The following is a 27,977-nucleotide window of genomic DNA, read 5'->3' on the forward strand; positions in this document are numbered from 1 at the left end:
AGAGGCAGGCAGGGGATGGGGGAAGCAGGCATCCTGCTGAGCAGAGAGCCAGACACGGGGCTCAATCCCAGGACCCCGAGACCACGACCCAAACCGAAGGCAGAGGCTTAACCCACTGAGCCACCCAGGTGCCTGATTCATTGCAATTTCTTATGTCATATCACTAAACATCTACTTTTTGCGGAGTGTGTAAATTGATAGGTGGTTGTGACAATTAGTAAATTAATTAATTAATTTAAACTGTATTTTTTTTTAGATTTTATTTATTTGTTTGACAGAGAGAGACACAGCTTGAGAGGGAGCACAAGCAAAGGGAGTGGGAGAGAGAGAGGGAGAAGCAGGATTCTGGGATCATGACTTGAGCCTAAGGCAGAAGCTTAATGACTGAGCTACCCAGGCCCTCCTATTTATTTATTTTATTTTATTTTATTTATTTATTTATTTATTTATTTTTTAAGATTTTTAAAAATTTATTTGACAGAGAGAGAGATCACAAGTGGGCAGAGAGGCAGGCAGAGAGAGAGAGAGAGGAGGAAGCAGGCTCCCTGCAGAGCAGAGAGCCCCATGTGGGACTCGATCCCAGGACCCTGAGATCATGACCCGAGCTGAAGGCAGAGGCTTAAGCACTGAGCCACCGAGGTGCCCCATTATTTTAAAGATTTTATTTATTTACTTGAGAGAGAGAGAGGAAGCAAGAGAGAGCGTGAGGTGGGCAGGAAGAAACAGACTCCCCACTGAGCAGGCAACCCAAAGGGACTCCAGGATCATGACCCGAGCCAAAGGCAGAGACACTCAATTGACTGAGCCAGTCAGGTGCCCCGACAGTTTTCATTTTAAAATGTTGATGACTCATAAAACAGACTTACATTTATGTTTTTCTTATTAAATATATTTCTGTTCAGAAAAGAGAGAATTAAGCTTGGTTAAGTCTGTTGGGAAGACAGACACAGACCTGGCAAGTGCTCTGAAAGAAAGATGCTTGGGCAACATTGAGAGCTCAGAGTGGGGCAACTGCTGCTGCCTGAGGAGGTCAGAGAAAGCTTCCAGGAGGAGGTGGCCTGCGGAAAAGGAGAGGGGAAGAGGAAAAGTTGGAGCGTATAGATGAAGAAAGGAAGCGGGAAGCAATAAAGGCAGAGAATGACAGAGCCAAGTGGCAGGGGGTTTTGTTTGCCAAGTTGAGGGGCTTGAATCTCTTCCCCACAGGTGATGGTAACCATCAAGGACTCGGTTAACACTAATAATGGTGATCATACAGTGCTTACTACATGCTGGCGGCTGTTTAAGAGCTTTACCAGTGTCAACTCATTTACCCCTGACACTCAGGTAATGGCATGGTTAGACCCTTTAGGTCCAACCCTTTAGGTCTAAGTGACCCTTTAGGTCACTTGGGTGGCCGTGTGGATGATGGTGATCAGAGTAACATCTGGGACACGTGTTGTGGTTTGGGAGAAAGACAAAGGAACGGATGGAAAGGATGTGATGGCATTGAGAGGTGATTAAGAATAACATCATCTGGACTTATTTATTGATTGGGTGATGGAACTGGTGAGGAAAAGGTGGGAAGCTGGGATGACTCTTAACTCTTCTGGTTTCATACTCTTTTGTGTGTATTACTGTGCCACCCAGGTAAAGGATTGATAACCCTGTTCTATTTTTTAGAAAACTCGCTGCAATCGTTCAGCAGTTCTACTCCCTTATGGGTTATTTAGAAGTGAGTTGTTTAATTTCCAAATATTTGGGGATTTCTCAGAAAATTTTCAGTTACCAATTTCTAGTCTAATTCCGTCATGATAGGAGAACGTCTTTTGTGTGCTTTCATTTCCTTTGAATTTGTGGAGGTGGTTTTTTGGTTTGTCTTACCCGGGCTATCTTGGCAAATCTTTCTTTTGCACTTGAAGAGAATGTGTCTTCTGCTGTTGGCGTGTGGAGTTTCTATAAATGTCATCAGGTCAAATTCTTTGTTCTGTTCAAGTCTTTTAGAAATTTGGTAATTTTCCTGAAAATTGTCCAGCTACAGTAATTGTGGACTATTTCTCCGTTCAGTTCTACATCCGATGGATAGCTCTCCACAGACAGGAGGGTACTATGGGAGAGAGGATAGAACATTTGCGTGAAACTGCGAGAAACATTTTATTTCTTTAAATTTACTCTAGAACGCAGAGACAAAATGGAAATCACTACGTCTCCCAGCAGGCCTAGTGGAGCTCAGGACAAATGCAAATAAGGGAGGCCAGGCATTAGGCCACGCCCTTTTCCTGGGTTGGCAAGGCAACTGATACCCAAGCCAGCCAATCGGTGAGATGCTCACCTGCGGGGGCGGGGGCTCGAGGAGAACCAATGGGACCCGGGGCAGATGGTTCCCTGGGCTAATGGCTTGGGCTACGGGGCGGGCTTTTAATGAAGGGACGGCGGTGGGAAAGATGGCGGCGACTCTAGGACCCTCTGGGTGGTGGCAGCGGTGGCGGCAGCGTTTGTCGGCTCGGAATGGGTCCAGGATATTGCTCCTTCTTCTTTTGATGGGGTCTGGGCAGGGACCACGGCAAGTCGGGGCGGGTCAAACGTTCGAGTACTTGAAACGGGAGCACTCGCTGTCGAAGCCCTACCAGGGTGAGGCGCCCGGGGCGAGGTGGTCGTGCACGGGGAGGGCTTCGGGATCTGAGCTCAGCGGTAGTGACCGGGGGTGGCTAAAGGCTCGTGGCCCCAAAGGAAACCGCCGGCGGGGGGGTGGGGCACGGGGGACTCCCGCAGCGTTTGGGCGCCTCGGGTCCAAAGGGCAAGGGTCAGCTTTTCCCGCCCCCCCGTTTTGGAAGTTTCTAGCAGGTCGAAGCCGGGCTCGGATGCCGCTTGCGCTAGGCCTGGACAAAGGGGAGCTCGGAGTTGGACAGCAGGAATGTAGGAAGGGGTAGAACTGCAAATGGTGGGTAGTGACTGAAGGCCACTAGTAAAGAGCCGGTCTCCCGATGGAGCTGTGGATGTGCTAGAAATGAAGCAGGAGGCAGAGCTGGGATAGAACTTGGCCGGACTGAGAAAGAGGAAATTCTGTTGCGGGTTAAAACACCTGCTCTCCAGTCCAGGAGCCTGTTGATGAAAGAGGCTAGTTAGCTTTGCTCTGTTTAGGGTTCTTAGGCTCTTAGACACAGCTCTATCGACCAGAAAATTTATGTAGTTAGCTACAGAGAGGACCAAATCAATGCAGATGGCTTAACTCACACAAGTCTGTTTCCCCACTGGAGTGTGGGACAGCAGACAAATCACTCAAAGTGCAAGAGTGTATATACACAGCTGCTAAGGGTGATCATTTATTCACTCAGCAGATGCCCTGAGTGCCTAATCTGTGCTGTCTCTGGTAGCACAATCGACTATTACAGACACAGAGTTCTCACTTGGCAAGAGGCATGGAGCCTGAGGTATTGGGAGAAGTACCTTCACCCTTGCATTGTTTACAGAAAGAATGTGATTAAGCCCTAGAAGCCTGAGAGTCAAGCTCTCTTTGGTAGAACTGGGGAGGTTTTTTTTTTTCTTTTTTTCTTTTATGGTGCTAAGATTTACATATAAAATGGGAGGAATGGATCTGAGCTGTGGTTATTGAGGCAGGAATAAAGTGCTAGCTCTGATGTGCTCTGGGGTGTTCACCTGAGAAGGCCTTTGTGAAAGGAAGCTGTGGAGATGGTAAGGATTTGAGATTTATGAAAGACAGAAGGTAGGAGATCAAGTGTCATGAAAGGAAGAAGATGATGACAACTCCAGTTTTAGGAGGGATCCGTGGTGGTTTCAGAGTGGGTTGGTGTTGAAGAGTGTGAACTGATCTACTTCCTCTCTGTAGGTGTGGGCACGGGCAGTTCCTCACTGTGGAATCTGATGGGCAACGCCATGGTGATGACCCAGTATATCCGCCTTACCCCAGATATGCAAAGTAAACAGGGTGCCCTGTGGAACCGGGTGGTAAGAATCTTTCTCCCTCCTGTGTTGGTGGTCCAGAAAGCCTGAAAAAGTTAAGCAGTGGCATATTGACTTAATTTTACTGTTTATCCCCAGTGCTCTGTCTTCTGTGGATGTCACGGATTTTCATTTCAGAGAATATGATGACCTTCACAGTGCAATCAGATACGTAGAGACATGCTCTCAGTTGTTCCAGTTATAGCAAATAATCCATTTTGATTGTGTTTTCTGAAAAGTCTTTTTTTTTTTTTTTTTAAGATTTTACTTATTTATCTGCCAGAGAACGAGAGAGCATAACCTGGGGATCGACAGTGGGAGAGGGAGAAGCAGGCTCTCTGCTGAGCAGGGAGCCCAATGAGGGACTTGATCTGAGAACCCTGGGATCACGACCCGAGCTGAAGGCAGATGCTTAACCAACTGAGCCACCCAGGCTCCGTGTTTTCTGGAATGTCTTAATTCCCGATTGACCTGATACTGTTACTTCTTGGAGGTTAACAACTTAACTCACATTTAATTACTTCGTAAAGTAGAAGACTGCTCTTTTAAATTTAACCTAAACTTCATCCCAGTATCTGCCCTTGTTATTTCACTTTGAAGTGTCTAATTTTAAATTTTATTTTCATGTGAAAGCCACTTTGAGCCCCTTGGTCATTTTATTTGTCCTTCTCTGGACCTTTTCTAGCTACATTGTCTTCCTTGAGGTATGGCGGCAAGAAGTGAATGCAGTATTCCTGGTGTGGCTGCACTGTGATTTTGTACAAGTGTAAGACGATGCTTTCTTTTTGGTTTCTAGGGCTCTTTCTAAATCTTTTACAACCACTTTACTTTTGGGAATGACCTTGGCATTCTTTAATACTTTTTCTTGGGTTCTCATAAGCTAAGAACTTACTTTTTCATGATTTTTGATTTACAACTTTTCATGGTCATTGATAAGTGAACCTCAGCAAAGAGAACAATTTCTTTTCCCTGATCATTTTATGTGACAGAGAATTCTAACAGAACAGAGGGATAAGAGAAGTTTCTACATGAGCTATTTGCACAAGCTGGCCTCTTAACCCAGATTGTAGTGTTGAACTCATTCTTGGACAGAGTACAGGGCGGTGTGTTCTGGTAGAAGAGACTAAGGGCTGGCAGTTGACAGACTTGGGTTCCAGATCTCGCTGTATTACACACCCACTGTGAGCCCTCCGCTGTTACTTAATTCTCTCATTGCTCCCTTTCTCCGTCTGCCAAATGCTCTTTGTAATACCTTCTCCGTGCCCACTAGGGTTATTGTGAAAATAAGACAATAGACATGAAAAACTTTGGAAAGTTAAAATGGTTACAGAAATGTGTGTTACATTATGCGTCTGTTATAAGCTTCATTGATGGAGGTCTCTGGTTACTAAATGATTATGTCCAGGGCTAGATGCTTTGCTGCTGACTTGCTAGCTGCCCCTACATAACTCTTAGCATCAGTTCTAGTTTAGGATCTAGTTATCCTGCCCATCTTCAGATTGTCTGATGCTGTATTTTTGTTGTTGTTGTTGTTATCTATCAGAATAGGCTTTGGAGTTGTTTCTGAGTTATTTGAATAGGATGTATTTGTTTGAACAGTGGTTCTCAAATTGGCTGTCCAGGTGAGTTGATACCTGTGGTTACTTGGATTTTTAAAAAGCTCCCTAGGTGAATCTAATGTACAGCCAAGTCTCAGAAGCTCTATGAGGTATAGCCCTGAGCAAAGGCATATGGCCCTATGGTAGAGGAGGCCAAGGATAAGTGGCAAGCACCTCTTGGCTCAGTGTGAACCTCTCCAACCCTGGTCTCATTCCAGGGGGAATAATACCTACCCACTGGCTCTGGGGCAGCTTCTTGCCACTGAATTTCACTCTTGTCCTGAAATCTAAGTGAAACAGCAGAAAGAGAACCCAGAACAACAATGCAGGGACTGGGCTCTTCAAGGTAGGGTAAGCTATCAGATATTGTGGGTTTTTTTGATGAATTCAGAAGTAACTTCACCCCTTTCATTTGACTGTGTGCTCCTGATACTAACACTTTTGGAAGATTTCCCAGAAATTAAAAATGAAAACTAAAAACGATCCAGCAATATCTTGCTCAAGAGCCAGAACAATCTGTATAAAGATTCTGGGTGAATCCTGTTGGCCTATCTGCTCCTCATTCCCTTCTTTGTTCATAGTGACTGTTAATCAGGAGCCTGTCTAAGCCAGATAGCTACTCTGCTCTCTCCATGAAAAAGTGTTCAGCTCTTTAGAGCACTTAACCATCCACTTATCTCCTTCTTCATTTTTCCAAGCTTTTGATACACAGTTAAAGAATAAAACCCCAAAGAACAAACATAGGAGTCTGTTTAGTACCCACCTCTATAACGTTTTTCCAATCAGAAGCTGTCCCTGTGATGGGGAGGGTGGTGTTCTGCTTTGGTACATTTATGCTTCTTGGCCACGGGCATGAGGTTTTGGGGAACTGTAACTGTAACTTACCCCCTCTTAGGGAATTCTGGCTTGCCCCTCAGCTTGACATAGGGCCAAGTCTAGCTAATTAGAGTTGTTTACATGACTGCTAATTATTCCTGGAAACCTTTGTATAATGACTTAGCCTTTTTTTTTTTTAATTAAAAAAATTCTTTTGTAATGAATGAGACTTTGACCTTTCTTGAAATCCAGAGTTTTTAGAATCTGTCAGAGGAGTGATCTGAAGTTTCAAATAGCCACCTGTACTTTAAAGGCTGAGATGCTTTGGTCTGCTGCCTTAGCAGTCCCTTGTCTTTTCCAACTTTGGAGTACTGTCCTGTTCCTATGGGAGATACTGAAGATTACTGGGAGGCTTATTCACTTTTCATAGTGACTATCATACGCAGTTGGACGGCCTAACCTGTTTGATTTTATGATGCAAACACTTAGCAAGTCATAGATTTCAGTTTCAACCCTTTGCCTCATGTTACCTGAACTTAGGTTTTCCAAGTCTCTAGACTGCTCTGAGGGCTTGAGGGCTTTCACATTTTGTGCCCTTCATTGATTCCGGTGTCTTTTTCACTCTAGCCGTGCTTCCTGAGAGACTGGGAGTTGCAGGTGCACTTCAAAATCCATGGACAAGGGAAGAAGAATCTGCATGGGGATGGCTTGGCAATCTGGTACACGAAGGATCGGATGCAGCCAGGTATTGGGACCCTGGGTGCTCTTGTGTGGGGTGCGACAGGTCTGCTTTGTCATGTGCCCTCTCTTTGAGAAGCATATGTCCTCCCCTCCCCCCGTCCAGTGCCAGCAGTTTTCCCACTCCCTTGATGTCTGCGGATGAAGACCAGCCAGTCCAGTCTCTAGAATGGGGTCTGGGTCCTAATAGAGCAGCAGAACTTGACTCATCCTGGGGCGAGATTGTGCTAATTAGTTCCTTCTGGTTTCCCTTGGAGGCCACATGGCCGGTTGGGTGGGTGAAAGCCCCGGCTTCCCCAAACACAGGTGACTGGGTGAGCTGACTTCTTCGTAGCATGCGGAGTGAGTGGTCTCAGAACTCCTTGAGTTAGGAGTTGGCATGGGAGCTGTTGCTCCAAGGACGCGGCAAACTCAACCTGATTTGACCTGATCTCTTTTTTGCAACAAGAAGCGGGACTTGGGAATTCAGCTCTCTCTCAGGGGCATAGTTGTCACCAAGCGTTCGTGAAGCAGAATTCTTTAGGGGCGCCTTAGCAACTGGTGTGGACCAGGGAGCAGCTATAGTGCTAAACAGTGTTGCAGTGGCCTTCTCTCTTCCCCCTGCCTTCAGTAACAAACAGCTACCAACTTTACTAGGTGCTTGGTACAGGCCCTGCCCTTTGCCGGGTGCTTTTACGTATGTTTTCTCATCTTAAAGAGAGGCCTGGGAGTCACTTGAATTTTACTTTTTCGTCCATCATAGTGATATGTTTTTCCTTTATCAACTCTTGGCTTTATTTCATTGTTCATCATCTGTTCTCTCTCTCTAGGGCCTGTGTTTGGAAACATGGACAAATTTGTGGGGCTGGGAGTATTTGTAGACACGTACCCCAATGAGGAGAAGCAGCAAGAGGTAATGGCAAGTGTCAGAGCTTAGGTCAGCTGCACTGATATCACAGTCCTTTGCCTCAGGAACATTCATGAGGGAACAGGGGCTAGAAAGTGAGGGTTTTCATTCTATTTTTCATCTGTTGAACTTGAAAAGTTAATATCCTTGTCACAGTGTTCTAGAGAGAACGGTTTATGGTGCACAGTTCTTTGGGAATGGCTATTGTGATTGGGGACTTTTTCTTTAGTGTTCACAGTGTTCTTCTGTGCACATTAGGTAGCTGCTGGAATTGAGCATGCTTGGCCGGTTGGTGAATTGGCTCCTAGGCCCTGCACCAGAGCAAGCTGAATTTATATAACTCAGCTCCCCTGACTTAATAGATCACCACTGTGCTCTCTTCTGTAGCTTGCTCACTCTTTTGAGTCTCCTTTTCTTCTTCCTGTTTTTAGACCCGAGCAGCAATTCTGTTGTCCTGGAGGAAACATATTGTTCCAGTCCCGTTTCTGGCTATTGGCAGAAGCTTCTTGCTTTTTGTTGGCTGACCCTAGGGTTCTTTAGTACTTGCTTATACTGCCAACAGGTTTATATTCTTTGCCTGATGGCCATGACATCAGATGGTGGGAAAGCGATTATGACAGGTTGTTGATGGGTATCCTGTAGCTAAATAATAGCAAGGAAGACAGTATTGAGGATAGACACAGAACTCACTTTATTTTTTTCCTTAAAGTTTTTTTGAAAGTTTTTTATGAAAAACTGAAGGCTCATTAAAAGAAAAGGGAAGAATACATGATCATATGTGCAAGACCCAGATTCAGCACATTTAGCAGTTTCAGCATTGCACATGGAGTTCACCGTAGGAGGTGGAAATAGAGACCCAAGTTAGGAGAATGACTTTTTTTGTTGTGAGGCAGTTCAGAGTAGCTTCTCTGTGTTGCCTGTGTTCCTCTTCACCCCACCATACAGCAGGTTCTTAATGGTTGCGAGACTTAGTGAGAAGACCAGCAGGATCCTTGCACTCAGGAGCACCGAGGTGTGAGGATGTTCCTGGGGGAAATGTGGGGTGCTGTAGAAGACACAGAGGTGTGTTGAGCCAGGAGTGGGACAGTGTGGTGGTGGTGAGGAAGACTTCCTCCAGGAAGTGACATTTACACTGATATCTACAGAATTAGGAACCAGTGTGCCATGCAGAGGGAAAAGCATGTGTTAAGGTGATAAAGTGAGAGAAGGGATCAGAGAGAGATGATGCTAGAAAGAAAAACAGAGCCCCAGTCTTGCCATGTTGCTCAATTTCAGGGGCCACCATTCCTGTGGCATTCTTTAGTTTAACATTGTTGCCTGTTGGGCAAGTTGACTGGCCCCTGAGATTGAGCAGTGTCGGCTTGGGTGGGTGGTGGTTTGGCTCTTTGGACCAGTGCCAGAGCCATCCGAATGTACGTGGCTTGTCCTCACTGTGAGCACTGGGGCCATATTCTGGAGTGAGGTGTTCCTGGTAAGGTGTCTGGGCTTTATCCTAAGGGGGTAAGTGTTATGAAGGATTTTAATGAGGAGACTGTCATGACTAGGTTTACGGTCATGCTGAGGAAATAGTGGTAGTTAGAGATGCATCTGAGTAGGGGTATGGGCTTTAGGGCTTGACTAGACTTCTAAATGTGGCTCTCTGCTTCTTCCAGAAATAAAGTGTGGAGATTCTCTTAGCTTCCATTTCACCATCGAATAATAGTACTTCTCATTTGGCAGATGTGATGGGCTTATTTTGTAAGAAGTATCATGTTAATCAATAAAATTAGTTTTGGTTAGTAAAAATTGGCACTTTTTCTGGCTATTCAGGTTCTCACTCCCAGCTATACATTGAGATTGCCTGGAGTGCTTTTAAAAATACTGATGTCCAGGGGCACCTGGGTGGCTCAGTTAATTAAGCACCTGACTCTTGATTTTGGCTCAGACTCATGGTATCAGGGTCGTGGGATTGAGCTCTGCATTGGGCTCAGTGTGGGGTCTGCTGGAGATTCTCTCCCTTCCCCGTGTCTCTCCCCCACTGCTTACATGTGCATGTGTAGAGTCTTTCTCTCTAAAATAAAATATTTTATTTTATTTTATTTTTTAAAAAGATTTTATTTATTTATTTCACAGACAGAGATCACAATCAGGCAGAGAGGCAGGCAGAGAGAGAGGAGGAAGCAGGCTCCCCGCTGAGCAGAGAGCCCACGACGTGGGGCTCGATCCCAGGACCCTGGGACCATGACCCGAGCCGAAGGCAGAGGCTTTAACCCACTGAGCTACCCAGGTGCCCCATAAAATAAATAAAATATTTTAAAAAGTGAAATAAAATAAAAAAATAAAAATAATGGATGTCCAGGCCCCAGGCTCAGAGTATAATTCTGTTTGTCTTAGGTGCAGCGTAGGCAACCTTTCTTTTTCAAAGCTCTCCGGGTGAGTCACATGTATAGTCAGGATTGGGAACCCCTGGACCAACATGAGGTCCTTGTTTCCATATTAGTTGTTTACCTGTTAAACACATGTGTTTATTAAAACGACATTTAAGAAAACTAATCAAAGTGGTTTTTGTTTATTTGGTGGCTCTTATGTGCCAGGTACTTTACAAATACTGTCTTAATCCTCATCAAAACTCCTTAGAGTTAGTATTATTTTTCCCCATTTATGAATGAGTACAGAAGCTTAGAGAAAGGTCTTGTTCAAGGTAACAGCCAATATAAATGGAGTCAGATTTTGAACATAGGTCTACCAGATTCCAGAGGCTGTGCTTTTTTTTTTTTTCCTCTTTAAAGGTTTTATTTATTTATTTGACACAGAGAGAGACAGTGAGAGAGGGAACACCAGCAGGTGGAGTGGGAGAGGGAGAAGCAGGCTTCTGGCTGAGCAGGGAGCCCAGTGTGGGGCTCCATCCTGGACTATGGGATCATGACCTGAACCAAAGGCAGATGCTTAATGCCTGAGCCACCCAGGTGCCCCAGAGGCTGTGGTTTTAATTATGATGCTCTACCCCCACCCATTCATTGTTCTGCCAGGTTGATATTCTTGAGAATGGAGACATTTATTATTCTCATATCATCTCCTATGTAATTTCAGTTCTTAGAGCTTATATTCAGTGCAACAACCTGAAACTATTTTAGAGGGTAAAATCAAGTGTGTTTTGTTGGCGGCATGGTTTACTTTGATATCCTATGTAAAGGTGCCAGGCCTTGTTTCCAACACTCGTACATGTTACTTACTTGTAACTACTCTTTGGGGGTAGATATTACTGTTAACTCTACATTATGGGTAAGAAACTGAAGTACAGAAAGGGGTAGATATTACTGTTAACTCTACATTATGGGTAAGAAACTGAAGTACAGAAAGGTTAAAAAAATTTGTCAGTGGGGACCTAGGTGGCTTGGTCAGTTAAGTGGCTGCCTTCGGTTCAAGTCATGATCTCAGGGCCCTGGGATGGAGTCCCACATCAGGCTCTCTGCTCAGCAGGGAGTCTGCATCTCCCTCTCCCTCTGCCTACTGCTCCCTCTGTGTCAAATAAATAAATCTTTAAAATTTTGTCAGTGACACAGAGTGTTTGCTTCCAGCCTACAATCTCATTATTTTGCTTTATTATTTTTAAGTACATCAGAAGAGGGTGACAAATACGGTACCTTTTGAAAGCTTGCAAATGTCACATAGAAGATGTGTGAGACGAGAACAGGAGCTGGCGGGAGGGAGTGTGGAACAATTCACCAAATCCCTCAAGGTGGTGGTAAAAATGTTTCTCTGGTTTCTTGTTTCCTTGTCACCAGAGCACATGACCTTGTTGCTCAGCTTACTTGCAGCCACATTTGTTCATGAGGAAATACAGGGAAAATATTAGCAACCAGTAATGCATCTGAGCGGGAGTTCAGTTTAGGCTTGGCCCTCTGAAATCAGGACAGATTGGTAAACATAACATGTTTATGTTCATGATATCAGGGTCGTGGGATCGAGCCCTGCATTTGGGCTGTTAAACATATCTGTTAAACGTAACATAAAGATGTTATGTTTAACAGATATGTTTAACATGGTAACCTCAATTTCCCCGTCAGCAATAAAGGAATTGTAGTTTAGGTGAGTGAGTCAAGAGTTGAACTATTTTGGGAGTGCAAGGTACTGCCTGTGCCGTGGTGAGATTGCGAGATCATAAGTGGTTGTTAAAAATGATAGTGGAAGAAATAGGAAATCTGGATAGATCTGTAACAGGAAGAGATTGAATTAGTAATAAAAAATGACTTAAAATGAAAAGCCTGGGTCCAGACGGCTTCACTATTCCTGTCAAACAAAGAAAGTAGAGTTAATACCAATTCTTCTAAAAAATTCTTTTTTTTTTTTAAAGATTTTATTTATTTATTTCACAGACAGAGATCACAAGCAGGCAGAGAGGCAGGCAGAGAGAGAGAGGGAAGCAGGCTATCCGCCGAGCAGAGAGCCCGATGCAGGGCTTGATCCCAGGACCCTGGGATCATGACCTGAGCCGAAGGCAGAGGCTTTAACCCACTGAGCCACCCAGGCGCCCCTTCTAAAAAATTCTTAACAAAAAAATAAGAGAGGACACTAACCATCTTATTCTTTGAGGCCAGTATTATTCTGATGCCAACACCACACGAAGACATCACAAGAAAACTACAGACCAATATCTCTTATAAATATAGATGTAAAAGTCATCAACAAAATACTAACAAACCAAATCCAGCCACATAAAAAGGGTTATATACCACAACCATGTGTATTTATCCTAGGAATTCAATTCGCTTTTTTTTTTTTTTAAGATTTTATTCATTTATTTGACAGAAAGAGGGAGAGCACATGCAGGCAGAATGGCAAGCAGAGGGAGAGGGAGAAGCAGCTTCCCACCAAGCAGGGAGCCTGACACAGGCCTTGATCCCAGGACTCTGGAACCATGACCTGAGCGGAAGGCAGACACTTAACCAACTAGCACCCAATCACCCCTCAGGTTGCTGTAAAAATCTGAAAATTAAAGAGTGCCTGGCTGGCACAGTTGGAAGAGCATGTGACTCTTAATCCCAGTGTCCTGAATTTGAGCCCCATGTTGGTGTAGAGATTACTTAAATAAATAAAGACTTTTAAAATCTGAAAATTAACATGATAGACCATATTAATAGAATAAAGGACAGCGTCTGACTCCCTCAGTCAGTAGAGGGTGTAACTCTTGATCTCAGGGTCATGAATTCAAGTGCCATGTTGTGTGTGGAGCCTACTTAAAAAAAATAGAATAAAGGACAAAAACCATATGATCATATCAATAGATGTAAAAAAAAAAAATACTTGAGAGGGGCACCTGGGTGGCTCAGTGGGTTAAAGCCTCTGCCTTTGGCTCAGGTCATGATCCCAGGGTCCTGGGATCAAGCCCCACATCGGGCTCTCTGCTTAGCAGGGAGCCTGCTTCCTCCTCTCTCTCTGCCTGCCGCTCTGCCTACTTGTGATCTTTGTCAAATAAATAAAATCTTAAAAACAGAAACAAAAACAAAAATCCTTGAGAAAATGTAGGATCTTTATGTTAATAAAAATATTCAACAAATTAGGAATAGAAGGGAACTTTTTCAACCTAATAAAGGGCATCTATGAGAACCCTCAGGTAACATCATACTTAACTGTGAAATACTGAATGCTTTCACTCTAAGATCAGGAATAAGATGGGGACATCCGTTCCTGTTACTTATTTTTTTTTTTTAAAGACTTATTAAGAGGGCGCCTGGGTGGCTCAGTGGGTTAAGCCGCTGCCTTCGGCTCAGGTCATGGTCCCGGGTCCTGGGTTCGAGCCCCACATCGGGCTTTCTGCTCAGCGGGAAGCCTGCTTCCTCCTCTCTCTCTCTGCCTGCCTCTCTGCCTACTTGTGATTTCTCTCTGTCAAATAAATAAATAAAATCTTAAAAAAAAAAAATAAAGACTTATTAAGAGAAAAAAAAGACTTGTTTATTTTAGAGAGAGAGAAAGAGAGCAAGAGCATGAGTGGAAGGAGCAGAGGGAGAGGGCTAGAGAATCCCAAGCACACTCTGAACTGAGTGCAGAGCCTGACTTAGAGCCTGATCCCAGGACCCTGAGAGAATGACCTGAGCTGAAACCAAGAGTCAGATGTTCAACTGACTGAGCCACCCAGGTGCCCCATTCTTGTTACTTCTATTTAGCATTGTACTGGAGGTTCTAGTTAGGGCAGTTGTGTAAGAAAAGAAAATAAACATCCGGATTGCAAAGGAAAAAGTAGAACTGTAGATGACATGATGTTGTATGTAGAAAATCTTAAAGAATCCGCAAGAATACTGCTACAACTAATAAATGAATTCAGCAAAGTTGCAGGATACCTGATCAATATGCAAAAATCAATTATACATCTGTATGCTGGCACTGGACAGTCAGAAAATGAAGGTAAGAAAACAGTTCCAGCGGTGCCTGGGTGGCTTAGTCATTTGAGTGTCTTTAGCTCAGGTCATGATCCTAGGGTCCTGGGATCGAGCTCCATGTTGGGCTCCCTGCCCAGCAAGGAGTCTGCTTCTCCTCCCCCTCTCTCTCTCCCTGGCTTGTGTGTGCACACATGCTCTCTCTCTCAAATAAATAAATAAAAAATCTTTAAAAAAATTCCATTTATACTATCATGAAGAATAAAATACTTACAAATAATTAAAAATAAAAGTACACTCTGAAAACTCTAAAATACTGTTGAAAGAAAGTTAAGTCCTAAATAAATGGAAAGATATCCTATGTCATGAATCAGAAAACTTAGTATAGTTGATCCTTGAACAGTGGGAGGTGGTTAGGGGCACCGACAACCCCACCCCTAACACACTGTTGACAAGCCACACATAACTTTTGACTCCCCTGGAACTTAACTACTAATAGCCTACTGTTGACCAGATGCCTTACAGATAATATAAACAGTTGATTAACACATTTTGTATGTTATATGTATGTATAGTGTATTTTTACAATAAAATGGGCTAAAGAAAAGGCAATGTTATTAAAATCATAAGAGAAAATACATTTATAGTACTGTCTTTGTATTAAAAAAAATTTGACATGGAAGTGGACCTGTGCAGTTCAAACCCATGTTGTCGAAGAACAACTATATTATTAAGATGATGATGCTCCCCACGTTGGTCTCCAGATTTGACACATTCCGTGTCTATCAGAAACCTAGCTGGCTTCTTTGTAGAAATTGACAAGGTGATCCGAAAATCAGTATGGAAATGCAAGAGAACTAAAATAGCCAAAATAATACTGATAAAGAAGAGCAAAGTTGTAGGAGTCATACTTCCTCATTTCAAAACTTAATACAAGGCTGCAGTAATAAAGACAGCATGGTACTGGCATAAGGATAGACCTGTAGATCAATGGAATAGAATTGAAAGTCCTAGAAGTAAGTCCTCATGTTTATGATCAGTTGATTTTTGATAAAGTTGTCAAGATAATTCAATGGGAAGAGAACCATTTTCTTCCCCCCCTCCTTTTTTTTTTCTTAAGATTTTACTTATTTGACAGAGAGAGAGAGATCACAAGTAGGTAGAGAAGGGGAAGCAGGCTCCCTGCTGAGCAGAGAGCCTGACTTGGGGCTCAATCCCAGGACTCTGAGATCATGACCCAAGCCAAAGGCAGAGGCTTTAACCCCCTGAACCACCTGGGCTCCCGAAAGAACCATTTTCAACAAAAAGTGCTGACTCAACTGGATGTCCACATGCAGAGTAATGAAATTGTCCCCACCATACAAAAAATTTAACTCGAAATGAACTGGAAAGCTAAGTGTAAAAGCTAATCAGAAGAAAACATAGGGTTAATTCTTCATTACCTTGGATCAAGCAAAGGTTTTTAAGATACGACACCAAAAACAAAAGCCACACACACAAAAACAAATGATTTGGGAAAAAAAAGATTATACTTCTTTATTTTTTTTTTAAGATTTTATTTATTTATTTATTTGAGAGAATGACTGACAACGTGAGCAGGGTGGAAGGGGAGAGGGAGAGGGAGAAGCAGGCTCCTTGCTGAGCAGGGAGCCTGATGAGGGGCTTGATCCCAGGACCATGGGATTATGATGCAAGCTGAAGGCAGATGCTTTTTTTTTTTTAAGTTTTTATTTATTTATTTGACACAGAGAGATCATGAGTAGGCAGAGAGGCAGGCAGAAGCAGGCTCCCTGCTGAGCAGAGAGCCCAGCTCCGGGCTCGATCTCAGGACCCTGAGATCATGACCCAAGCCGAAGGCAGAGGCTTAATCCACTGAGCCACCCAGGTGCCCCATGAAGGCAGATGCTTAACTGACCGAACCACCCAGGCACCCTTTCTTTTCTTCGTTTTTACTCTTTTTTTTTTTTTTCAGGGGCAGGCACCTGGGTGGCTCAGTCAATTAAGCATCTGATTCTTGATCTCAGCTCAGGTTTTGATCTCAGGGTCATGAGTTCAAGCCCCACATTTGCTCCACACTGGGCATGGAGTCTACTTTAAAAACAAACAAACAAAAAACACCCCACAAAGCAACAACTTATGCTTTGGAGGATACCATCAAGAAAGTAAAAATAAGAATGGGAGAAAATCAATGAAAATTGTGTATATGATAAGGGACTTGTTTTTACTTATTCTAGATATAGTTCAATAGTAAAAAGGACAACTCATCTAAAAATGGCTGGGTCAGTTGGTGGAGCATGTCACGCTTGATCTTGGTGTTGTGGGTTTGAGCCCCATGTTGAGTGTAAAGGTTACTTGGAAAATAGTTTTTATCTTAAAAAAAAAAAAAAAAACCAAAGGATCTGAATAAGTATTTCCCCAAAGAAGATACACAAAGGATGGAGAAACATGAAAAGATGTTCAGCATCATTAGCCAACAGGGCCATACAGATCAAAACCACAATGAGATGCTACTTAATACCCACTTGTGGTTATTTAGTCATAGCTAAAATAAAAAAGACAAATCATAGCAAGTGTTGGTAAGGGTGTGGAGTAATTGGAACTCTCATACACTGCTGGTTGGGAATGTGAAATGGGCAGTCGTTTTGGAGAACAGTTGGTCAGTGCTTCAAATGTCTAAATATGGAGTTGATATCACCCATCAATTCCACTCCTAGGTGTATATACCCAAGAGAAATTGAAATCATGTCTACACAAAAAGTTGCATAAATGTTCATAGCACTGTTCATAAGCACACGTTCATAGCCACAAAATGGATATAACTCAATGTCCTATCAACTGATGAGTAAACAAAAAAAATATACATATTAAAGAGTTTATTTATTTATTTAAGAGAGAAAGTGTGGGGCGCCTGGGTGGCTCAGTGGGTTAAAGCCTCTGCCTTCGGCTCAGGTCATGATCCCAGGGTCCTGGGATCGAGCCCCGCATCGGGCTCTCTGCTCAGCAGGGAGCCCTCTTCCTCCTCTCTCTCTCTCTGCCTGCCTCTCTGCCTACCTGTGATCTCTATCTATCAAATAAATAAATAAAATCTTTTTAAAAAAAATAAGAAAGTGTGTGTGCAAACACGAGAAGGGGAGAGGGAGAGAGAATTTCAAGCAGACTACCTGCTGAGTGGGGAGCTCAATGCATGGCTTGATCTCATGACCCTGCGATCATGACCTGAGCTAAAATCAAGAGTCGGATGCTTCACCAACTGAGCCACTCAGGTGCCCCTCTTTCCTTTCCTTTTTTTTTTTTTTTTAATTTAAGATGTCATTTTTTTTGTTAGAGAGAGACACACACACACAAGCTAGAGGAGGAGCAGAAGAAGAGGGACAAGTAGACTGCACTGAGCATAGATCCCAGCATGGGCTCAGTCCCACAACCCTGAGATCACAATCTGAGCTGAAATGAAGAGTCAGTTGTTCAAGAGACTGAGCCATCCAGGCACCTCCCCTTTCCTTTTTTAGAATCTGGAACCATTCTCCAATATTTCGGTGTTTCAGGTTATATTAGAGACCTAGGGCTTTTGTTTTGTTTGTTTCTAACAGTATATACTAATCACTTTTCCATAATGATTTGAGAACAGTGAAGCATGGAGATTGAGCCAGGGCTGTGGGGCCAGACCACTTGGCTTCCAATCCTGGTTTTACTGCTTAAACAAGCTTTCTTACCAGTGCAGTGGGGATACTGATATCACCGCTTACAGTTGTGAGAAGTAAATGAATGGGTATGTGCACATTACTGACTACAGTGCCTGGCACAGCGTAAGCGCTCTGAAAATGCCCATTATTCTCATTCACACCACTAAATGCCATTCCCAGGGGATACTTTGCAGACATCTTGGCAGTAGCTTTTGTGGCTCTGTTCTTTCCCTCTCCTCTCCCACTCTCCTTTTCTTCATATCTAGGTTCCAGAGAGCAAACTTGGCCAGCTTACTCCACGGCACTATGCCTTAGGTTGGAAAAAATGACTCTAAGAAGAGTGGCTCCTAAATGCTGGTTCATGAACTCATATTGGTTGGTAACAAGTTTCACTGATCTTTTTTTTTTTTTTTTTAAGATCTTATTTATTTATTTGACAAAGAGCATGAGTAGGAAGCGGCAGGGAGAGGGAGAAGCAAGCTCCCTGGTGAGCAGAGAGCCAGCGGTGGGACTTGATCCCAGGACCTCCCAGGACCCCAGGATCATGATATGAGCCGAAGATGGATGCTTAACTGACTGAGCCACCCAAGCGCCCCAGTTTCACTGGTCTTAACAATGGGAATAGTAGGGGCGCTTGGGTGGCTCAGTTGTTAAGCATCTGCCTTCGGCTCAGGTCATGATTCCAGGGTCCTGGGATTGAGCCCCACATTGGTTTCCTGGCTTGGCGGGAAGCCTGCTTCTCCCTCTCCCACTCCCCCTGCTTGTATTCCCTCTCTCAACATCTCTCTCTGTCAAATAAATAAAATCTTAAAAAAAAAAAAAAGAATAGAAATAGTAAAGTGAATTCATGAATGCTAAATTGTTTATCATGAAATTCTGGGTTTTTTTGGTACTAAAATTTTCTTTTCTTTTTTTTTTTTTTAAAGATTTTATTTATTTATTTGACAGAGAGATCACAAGCAGGCAGAGAGGCAGGCAGAGAGAGAGGAGGAAGCAGGCTCCCTGCTGAGCAGAGAGCCCGATGTGGGGCTCGATCCCAGGACTCTGAGATCATGACCTGAGCCGAAGGCAGCGGCTTAACCCACTGAGCCACCCAGGCGCCCCTAAAATTTTCTTTTAAAAATGTTTATTATAGATGGTTGTTCTGTCATTATTGTAATTTAATGTTTATAGGTAAAAAATGGCAAACCCATTAATCTCCAACATATTTTTGGAGATTTTACCAGTCTGTGACAGCCAATGGTCTAGGAATTACTGCTCTAAAAGATGCGTATTTGCCTTGATGCTCATATATGCACAGCTGGGAGTAGTATTTGTATTTAGAATGAATGAACGTTTATTGACTCCCAGACACCATACCAAAGGCCTTGTATCTCATTTCATCTTCATGATCAGCCCTGTGAGCTAGCTCTGTATTATCCTCTCTGCTTACAGGGAGGAAATGGAATGTCTCAAGGAGCTATGGTAATCCACCCAAGGTTATACAGCTCTGAGCGTATACCTGCTGTTAGAACCCAGTCTCCCTGATTACAGAGGCCGGTGGGCTCCTTTTTCTGTCTAGTAGTTTACAGTTACTTGTGTGCTTGGAATCTGTAGGATTTTAGCATAGGATATATAAGTCCGCAAGTTCACAGGTCTCCCTTGAGTTAAGATAGGCTAAGGGTACAATTATCACATCGAGGGCTTTTTTTTTTTTTTTTAAGTGGCTTTGTAGTAGAAAAATTTGGAAACATTTCTTCATCCTACAGGCAATAATCATTTGGATGATAGGTAGGAGTGACTCTAATTTTTAGTGACTCTTAAATTAGGAATGAAACTACCACCTTGACTGAGTCTGAGGGATTCTTCAGCCTTTGGTTCTGGCTATATATAGGCTGCTTTCCAAGGAAAGAAAATGAGCTGCTGTGTGAAATTAGTGGCTTCCCAAGGAACACTTAACTCCTGCCTGGGCATGGAAAATAAGAGGGCATTTAAAGACTTACTACTAGTGTGAGGTGAAAAGTTGAAGGCCAAGTCACAAGTTGCTGAAGTAGACAGATTCTGTCTCCAAAGTTGTGGGGTACTGTGTCTGGTGCAGTGGTTCTTAGATTTGGCCACACATTACAACTGTCTGTGGTGCTTTTTGAAAAATATATGGGAGTGCCTAGGTGGCTCAGTGGGTTAAGCCTCTACCTTTGGCTTGGGTCATGATCTCAGGGTCCTAGGGTCAAGCCCCGCATCGGGCTCTCTGCTCAGCGGGGAGTCTGCTTCTCCCTCTCTCTCTCTGCCTGCCTCTCTACCTACTTCTGATCTCTCTCTGTCTAATAAATAAATAAAATATTTAAAAAAAAAGAAAAATAGATGATCCTGTGCCCCGCCCCTCCCAGGCCTATTGAATGAGACTGAGTGAGGGACCCACATGGGATTGCAGGTGGAAGGCTCTCCCAGAGGATGCTGGGGGCCAGCTTACCTCTGTCTCTTACTGGATAATCAGATGCCTCACCAGCCTTGGGAAGAGGAAGGCTCTGATGGCTTAAGGAGAGTTTTCCCAGGCACTTTCTTGAAAGGGTGCAATGTAAACTTCTGATCATGATCATGCTGGGGTTGATAAATGAGCTACCCAGGGCATTTTTAATCCCTTCTTTTCCCTGATTGTTCACTGAAGTTAGGAGCATTCTTTTCAGAAGCCCATTCCTGTACGTTGTTTGACAGCATACTATGAATTCCCTTGTTCTACACGATCGCTGTAGGAGAGGAGTATTGGGAATTGGACCATCTACTGATGCATTCCGTACCCTTCTGTAGACCTGTGCATAGTCCCCCAGCAGCATGGAAGCAGAGCAGTGGGGGTCTGCTCTGAGACTTGCCCTACGCTCCTTCCTCCCTGTGGCTTCTGAGGCCCAGTGTGATCTGGCTTGTGTCTCAGCTCACACCCACCTCTCCCTCACTGGCTGTGTGTCAGACACTGCTGTCTCCTCCTGGTCCTCGAAGAGGTCAGTCTCATGCTTCTTATGCCTGCAGATCTTTGGTGGCTCTCTCCAAAGATGAGGCCTCAACTCCTCAGAGAGCTTGTTCCCTTAGCAGTTTATCATGTTGCCTGTTTTATTCTCATCATAGCATTAGTACTCTCTGAAATGCTTTTTTGTGAGTTGTAATTCTTTAAGTAGTCCCTATACCTAAAGTAGGGCTCGAACTCATGACCCTGAGATCAGAAATTGCTTGCTTTTCCGACTGAACCAGCTGGGCACCTCTCTCTCTGAAGTAGTTTTATTTATTTGTTGTTTGTCTCTTCCATTCTGATGTCAGCTCTATGAGCCCCCGGCATCTGGAACAGTGCCCAGTTCCTAATAGGTGCTCACTGATAGAAGGAGGAATGCTTCAGGCTCTACACCCTCACACATCCTTCCCATAGGGCAGGGCTGGGCTGAGCTTGTGTAGGTATCTCCTGTCACTAGTAGCTTAGAACTGTAGCAGTTTTCTGGACCAAAGCTAAATATTGTCGAGCCTCTTGATTTTTCTAAATCTGCCATGCTGCAATGTTCCCACGGAACTTTTTCCCTGTCCACATATTGTAGGTTAGAATGACAACAGCTGTTTGGAAATGTATGTCCGTAAGGTTCAATTAGAAGGGTAAATGATCCCTCTGGATTAGAGTTAACTCCATTGTCTCTCAAGTGGTGGGATTTTTATCCTTTGGGTAAGATCTTAGGCTGAGATCCTGGGCAGTAAACGGCATTTTGAATTTGGAAGAAATTGGCCTTCTTTGTCACTCTTGTGTCTCCCCTTGCTACAGAAATACTGTTGCCTGGGTACAGACAAAAACACATGGCCTGGCCTTTTGACTCAGAGACATAAGCGAAGTGGGGCCTTCTTGGACAGTGTAACGCTGTGTGTTTTATGAAGTCTCTGAAAGCCTTAGAGAGGTTTTCCTAGTGGACCCCTTTAAGAATCGGATAGTAACAGACCCTCTCCTTAGAAAACATACAAGCATCTGTGCACATAGTTTTGCCTGTAATTTTGAGGGGTGTAAGGACTTGCTAAATGCCCTCCACAGATCTGGCAGCTCTGTTTGGGGATTTAGATCGGTTTGATCATCCACCACGGCTGGGTCAAAGCTCTTCCATGGCTGTTTCTTTCTGACCTGGTCTCCTGTCTTCTGTGCCCTCTCTCATTTTTATAAAAACCTGCTGGACCCTCTCAGGCCCAGAAGAGGCGATATTCTCCAGGAGTCCAGGTACTCAGTCTTGACACGCCATGGCCATGCCTTACTCCCTCTGTGTCCATTCAGCATTTGCTCCTGTTCACACCCATGTGTCTGTTGTCTTGAGAGTCATGAGTCTCCGATTTTGACTGCATCTCCACCTTGCATGTTGACTGTTGAGGACAATGAGGAAGTCACCAGAGAAGGGGCATGTGTCATGTTTCCTCTCCTTTCATCACCCTGCCTCCGCACTTGCTCCGCACTGGGCTGGTTCTTAAATGGTTAGCCCATCATTTCTGAGGACGAATTCGCTCCTCCAACTCTGTTGGAGAGACAGGGCCTCTGAAGTAGGTGGGAAGATTGGTAGCTTATGGGGAAGCTCGCAGTAGGGGAACTTGCCCAGGGTATTATGGGGAGAAGTTATGTGTAGGTGAAGCTTAAGTGGGCTGGAAGGTCTTTCGACTAAGAACAGTCCTTGTGGCTGGAGAACACCAGCCAGCAGCCTGGTTCTGGTAGTGCTGGTTTTGAGTCCTGATCCATTCAACATCCATCATATGCTTACAGGATTTGAGGATTTGAAAGGAGCTATTTGGAATGGAAAGATGTCCCTGAACAAACAGGTATTTTCAGAGTACCTGCTATGTGCAAAATGCTCACTTGGGAGGGTGGGGGGTGGGAGGTTGTGGGGGATGGAAGGAGGGGACATACAAGTATAGTGATTTTTTTTCCTTCGAGGGGTTTACATGGCAAATTGGGGAGAAAGTATATATACAACAAAAGGAAACCACCGGTCCTGGGCCATGTATGTATGTGAGTGCCAAATAGTGATCTCTGGAAGGATTTGAGTCAGACTCCAGAGGGGCCATTTCAGGCCCACCCGGGTTGGTAGCAAGGAGGATTCCTGAAGGCAGGTGGAGAGTTCAGTTGCTTCCTGGGCCATAGCCTTTGATCATCTGAGTGTGCATTCTCAGGGGCTGCTAACGATGAGGTAGAGTGGTTGTCTGGTCTGCCGGAGGGGCTCAGCTTGTATGTGCAAAATTCCCATTGCTGTTTGTACAGGCATTCCTAAGCGTGCTTCCTTACTGTCCTCTGTTCTTCCTTTCCTGCTTTCCCAGCGGGTCTTCCCCTATATCTCAGCCATGGTGAACAATGGCTCACTCAGCTACGATCATGAGCGGGATGGGCGGCCTACAGAGCTGGGGGGCTGTACAGCCATTGTCCGCAATCTGCACTATGACACCTTCCTTGTGATTCGCTATGTCAAGAGACATTTGACGGTGAGTCCTTGCTTTCTCGACCAGTTGGTGTTTTGGGCTGCTTTGCACCTGCTTTTGTAGCCCTGATGTATCTTTTCTTTTTATTCTAGATAATGATGGACATCGATGGCAAGCATGAGTGGAGGGACTGCATCGAGGTGCCTGGGGTCCGTCTGCCCCGGGGCTACTACTTTGGCACCTCCTCCATCACTGGGGATCTCTCGGGTACTGCCATGAGCGCTCTTTATTTGTCCTGACCGAGGTCATGTCTTGAGAGCCGGGCCTTAGTGAGGCTTCTGAGGGGAAAGCCAGACAAACAGAGCTGTGGGAAGTACCTGCACAGTGCTTCTCTTCTGGTGTTCTGGTACCCTTAAACACCCCTGCCCCAGGCCTAGGCTGTCCTAGTGCAGTTGGCTCTAGGAGACGGTTGGTGCTAATGGAAAGCAGGGTCTGCCTCTTCAGGCCAGCTCTTCCAGCCCGTGTTTGGAGTTCTGTGCTTTATGATGTCTGGTGCCCTTTCTGCAGTCTGGTTCCTTCCCATCCACTTCCTAGTGTGCTGAGTTTCCCTTCTCTTAAGCTTTTCCTTGAACTCTCTGACTCTGTTGTCCCTCTTCTGACTGCCCCCCAGCTTGGTGTTCGAATGTGTTGTGTGTTCAGGGGCTTCTGTGTCCAGGCCATCCCCCACTCTAGCCCGCCGTACTCAGGCCTCCTGGGCATCTCAGCCAGACCGTTAGCACTGTTCTCATCCAAACTACTTCTCTTTCCTCGGCACGCATGGTACTCTCTTCTCAGCCCTTGCTCTCTGTCCTCTCTTTAGCTGGTTTGACCAGTTACTCTGAAACTCCTGCTTGATTTATGTGGCATTAACAGTACCTAGTTCTTTTACTTTTCTATCTCTGGATTTTCTTCCTACTTATTTCCAACTTGTAGCTTCCCCTTCCGTGTTTATTCTGTCCCTTGGCTTGAGCTTTAGTTATAACCTCTTTGGAGAAGAGGTAAGGCACTGAACTTTTGGGCTTTTTGACTAGTATAATTCATTATGAATAAAGCTAGTATGAAATAGAATAATTTTTATCTGAAAAAGTCCTTTGCTCTACATGTTTAGTGATACTGTCTACATTAGTAAGTGTCTGTTCTCTGGCTGTAGGATAGCTCTAAATACAAATTAGGTCTTTCTCTTAAGAAATCCAGTCTCTGGTGACCATGCTGGTAGCCATGAGCACCCCTAGCATTCAGCTTTGTGGTCTCTTAATACCAGTTCCTGCTAAAGGAAACAAGAGCTTCTTGGAGAAACGACTGATGCCGGGTCTGAGGCAGGAAATGGGGAAGCTGGGAACTTCCCAGGAGAGCAAGGAAGATAATAAAAAACTTCTAGGTTCATGTAAAAGAGCTCAAGAGCCAACTTGAATGGGCTCCCACTGGAGGAAGATGGGTCGTGTTGAGCATCTATAAGATGTACAAGTTCAATGTCTTGAAACACATCAAATATGTTTGAATCATTTAGATTATAACAACTTTAAAAAGAGAAAAAGTGCACCTGGGTGGGTCAGTCAGTCAAGTGTCTTTCTTCCATTCAAGTCATGATCCCAGAGGTTCTGGGCTGGAGCCCTGTGTTGGGCTCCCCGCTCAGTGGAGAGTCTGCTTGTCCCTCTGCCCCTCCCAAACTCCTGCACATGCATGCGTGCATGCTCTCAAATAAAATCTTAAAAAATAGAGGAAAAAAATGGGAGTCCCTAATTCCTTGATCTTTTCTCTAGTAATTATTAGTGAGATACTCAGGGTGATAGTTATAAGAAGCTGCAGAGAATTAGTCATTGTCCAGATGGGAAGTGTGCCATGCCAATAGCTATGCCGTGCTCAAGGCCTGTTAATCAGCTGGCATGAGGCCCTTTCCTATCTTGCTTGGGCGTATTGTCTGCATAGACGGGAAGCTGTGGTGCTGTGTCTTCTCTCACTGTGTTCCAAGGTTTTATATATGAGGTGGGCTTTAATGCTTGCATTATGTCTAAGTTTTTTAAAACTATATAGGTAATGCATGCCTATTGATAAAAACTTTAAATCCTCAGTAATATAGATTATTCTCTATTCCCCATCCTTATTTTTACATGAAAGGAAACAGAGGTTTCAATTATTTTTTTCAGTCACTACTGGAGGGGCACTTGGCTGGCTCAGTCGGCACAGCATCTGACTAGATTTTGGTGTCGCAAGTTTGAGCCTCACGCAGGATGGAGAGATTACTTAAAATAAATGTTTCTTGGGGCACCTGGGTGGCTCGGTGGGTTCATCCTTTGCCTTCAGCTCAGGTCATGATCCCAGGGTCCTGGGATCGAGCCCCACATCAGGCTCTCTGCTCAACAGGGAGCCTGCTTCCCTCTCTCTCTGCCTGCCTCTCTGCCTACTTGTGATCTCTCTCTGTCAAATAAATAAAATAAAATAAAATAAAAAAATAAATGTTTCTAAAAAAAAAAAATCCAGGGTCACTGCTAATGAGCTATAGCGTGAAACTCCCAAGATACCTCTTTTTGAGGTGGTTTGGGTCCTCCCTGTGCTTTTTTCCTTTAGATAATCATGACGTCATCTCCCTGAAGTTGTTTGAACTTACGGTGGAGAGAACCCCAGAAGAGGAGAAGCTGCATCGAGATGTGTTCCTGCCCTCGGTGGACAACATGAAGCTGCCTGAGGGTGAGCACAGGGGATCTGGGAAATGGCCCTGTGCTTAGAGAGGAGGTCCCTGTGCCTGGGAGGTCTGGGGTGACTTGCACCCACAGCTCGCTGGGCCATTTCCTGTGTTCATGGAGCACGTGCTCCTGCCATTCTGCTGGTCTCCATGTTACACATGAGCAGGGCTGCTCAGTTTTTAAATTGAGGCCCCTGGAAAGGGAGTGTCTTTCTGCCCTCTGGCTCCCAGAAATGAGTGTCAGAAACTGGAGACTTGATATTTCCCCAACTGGGTGGGCTCCTGATTCTGACTTGCTTCCCTCTTGTTTCCTCAGTGACTGCCCCATTGCCCCCCCTGAGTGGCCTGGCCCTCTTCCTCATCGTCTTTTTCTCGCTGGTGTTTTCCGTATTTGCCATTGTCATTGGTATCATACTGTACAACAAATGGCAGGAACAGAGCCGGAAGCGTTTCTACTGAGCTATCCCACTACTGCCGTGCCTGCGGCTGTCACCGTGAGCCAGCGCTGGCCCGAGTGTCGAGCCAGCTGGGTCTTCTCCAGTCTCCAGCAGCTGGTCAGGGACTCTGTTCTCTCACTGGAGCTTTGAATGCAGGGATACTGCATTGCCATGGTGATCCATGGGGACATTTAGCTGGTTCAGGAAGCCCACCTACCCCGGGGCAGCTCTGCTGTGATGTGCCTTTCCCTGCAGTCCTTCCACTTGGGAGCTAAGAGGGACAGAGAGAATATATACGGTTCTGATGCCAAAAATCACAGAAAAGAATTTCATAGCTCAGGCTGCCTTGTTGTTGGACTCAGAGGATCGTTGTGTTTCATTTTTAAATCCGCAGAGAACACAACACGGATAACTCCTCATACCTTCCAGGCATACATTTGTTGGTTTTTTTCTTTTCGTCCAAGCCTCTGTCCACCTGAGGAATTCTCCCTGGATATCCGGATGGAAACTTCTTCCCTGTGTTGCCTTCTCCCTCCACTCATTGCTCTCTCCACATGCAGCCTGAGCTAGAAGAGACATCTGGATGCCTCTCTTTTGGAGCCTGGGGCTGCAGAACAGACTGATGTTTCATTGACCCTCAGTAGGTGGCCACAAGTGGAGGGCTCTTTGGCTCACTGCTCAAGCCGTTGTTCTTTAGCGTGTATCTTGGTTCTGTTGGTTTGTTTGTGACCTTCCCAGTTGGTTCCTTTAGGCCCTCAGTCAGGTTTGGCCAAAAGTTGGGTATGCAAGTCAAGAGAAGCTTGTACGACTTCATGGTTGTCAGGGGAGTAACTAGGATACTGGCCAGCTCCATATTTCTATACCAGAAGCAACATTTGCCTTGTGATCTGGCCATGTGGAGATGTTTCTGGACTCTGGAGCCTGATGAACTGCATGTTTGGTGTTTATCATGACTTTTGAAATCCCACTTGGAGTGTTCAAAATGTAAAGCAACTTCCTTTTTATAGCCTCGGCTTGGATACTCTCCAAAGAGGAAACTTGGCTTCTGTTTCTTAATGGTTAAGAAACAGTTGCTATTCTCCTATTGCAAATCTGGGAGCAATGGACGCTCATCCTCTGTGCCTGGAAGAGTTCATTGTCATTGAACAACAGAGCCTGAGTGTCCTCCTCTGTGGGTCAATCCTTATTCCACTGCCTTATCTGACAAGGGGTCATGTGCTGCTCACCTGTCTGCCCTGTGATTAAAATGGCCAATAGGCCAGTCTCCTTGGAGGGCCTGGAGCTCTGAGCTCTCCTAGCCATGTACTTCTGTAGCCTAAGGGAAATTCTTAAAATGGTTGATGAAAACCAAACATGAGCTTCTAATTCAGTGTCCTTCCTTTTAGGGGTGGTTTGGGTGGGGGTAAGGTCTGGGCTTTCT

At 44.6% G+C, this 27,977-nt stretch overlaps 1 protein-coding gene across 7 annotated transcripts; it reads left to right on the plus strand.

Annotated features, from left to right (window-relative positions):
* Window positions 1-2,383: 2,383 nt before the first annotated feature.
* On the plus strand, window positions 2,384-27,907 carry LMAN2L (lectin, mannose binding 2 like). 7 transcript variants are annotated; one of them, XM_047744519.1, is made up of 10 exons: window positions 2,586-2,607; window positions 3,824-3,942; window positions 4,622-4,702; window positions 6,978-7,095; window positions 7,898-7,980; window positions 22,188-22,220; window positions 23,303-23,464; window positions 23,554-23,668; window positions 26,006-26,125; window positions 26,437-27,907. In XM_047744519.1, the coding sequence occupies exons 4-10, from the start codon at window positions 7,086-7,088 to the stop codon at window positions 26,577-26,579; spliced, it is 666 nt and encodes a 221-aa protein (XP_047600475.1). In that variant the 5' UTR covers window positions 2,586-2,607; window positions 3,824-3,942; window positions 4,622-4,702; window positions 6,978-7,085; the 3' UTR covers window positions 26,580-27,907. The 7 variants fall into 7 exon arrangements, with proteins under 7 accessions (XP_047600470.1, XP_047600472.1, XP_047600474.1 ...); XM_047744514.1 differs by lacking the exon at window positions 4,622-4,702 and having other exon boundaries at window positions 2,384-2,607; XM_047744516.1 differs by lacking the exon at window positions 4,622-4,702 and having other exon boundaries at window positions 2,384-2,607; window positions 27,022-27,907.
* The last annotated feature ends 70 nt before the right edge of the window (window positions 27,908-27,977 follow it).

This window comes from Lutra lutra, chromosome 9 (assembly GCF_902655055.1).
Source record: "Lutra lutra chromosome 9, mLutLut1.2, whole genome shotgun sequence".
Lineage (NCBI taxonomy): Eukaryota > Metazoa > Chordata > Mammalia > Carnivora > Mustelidae > Lutra > Lutra lutra.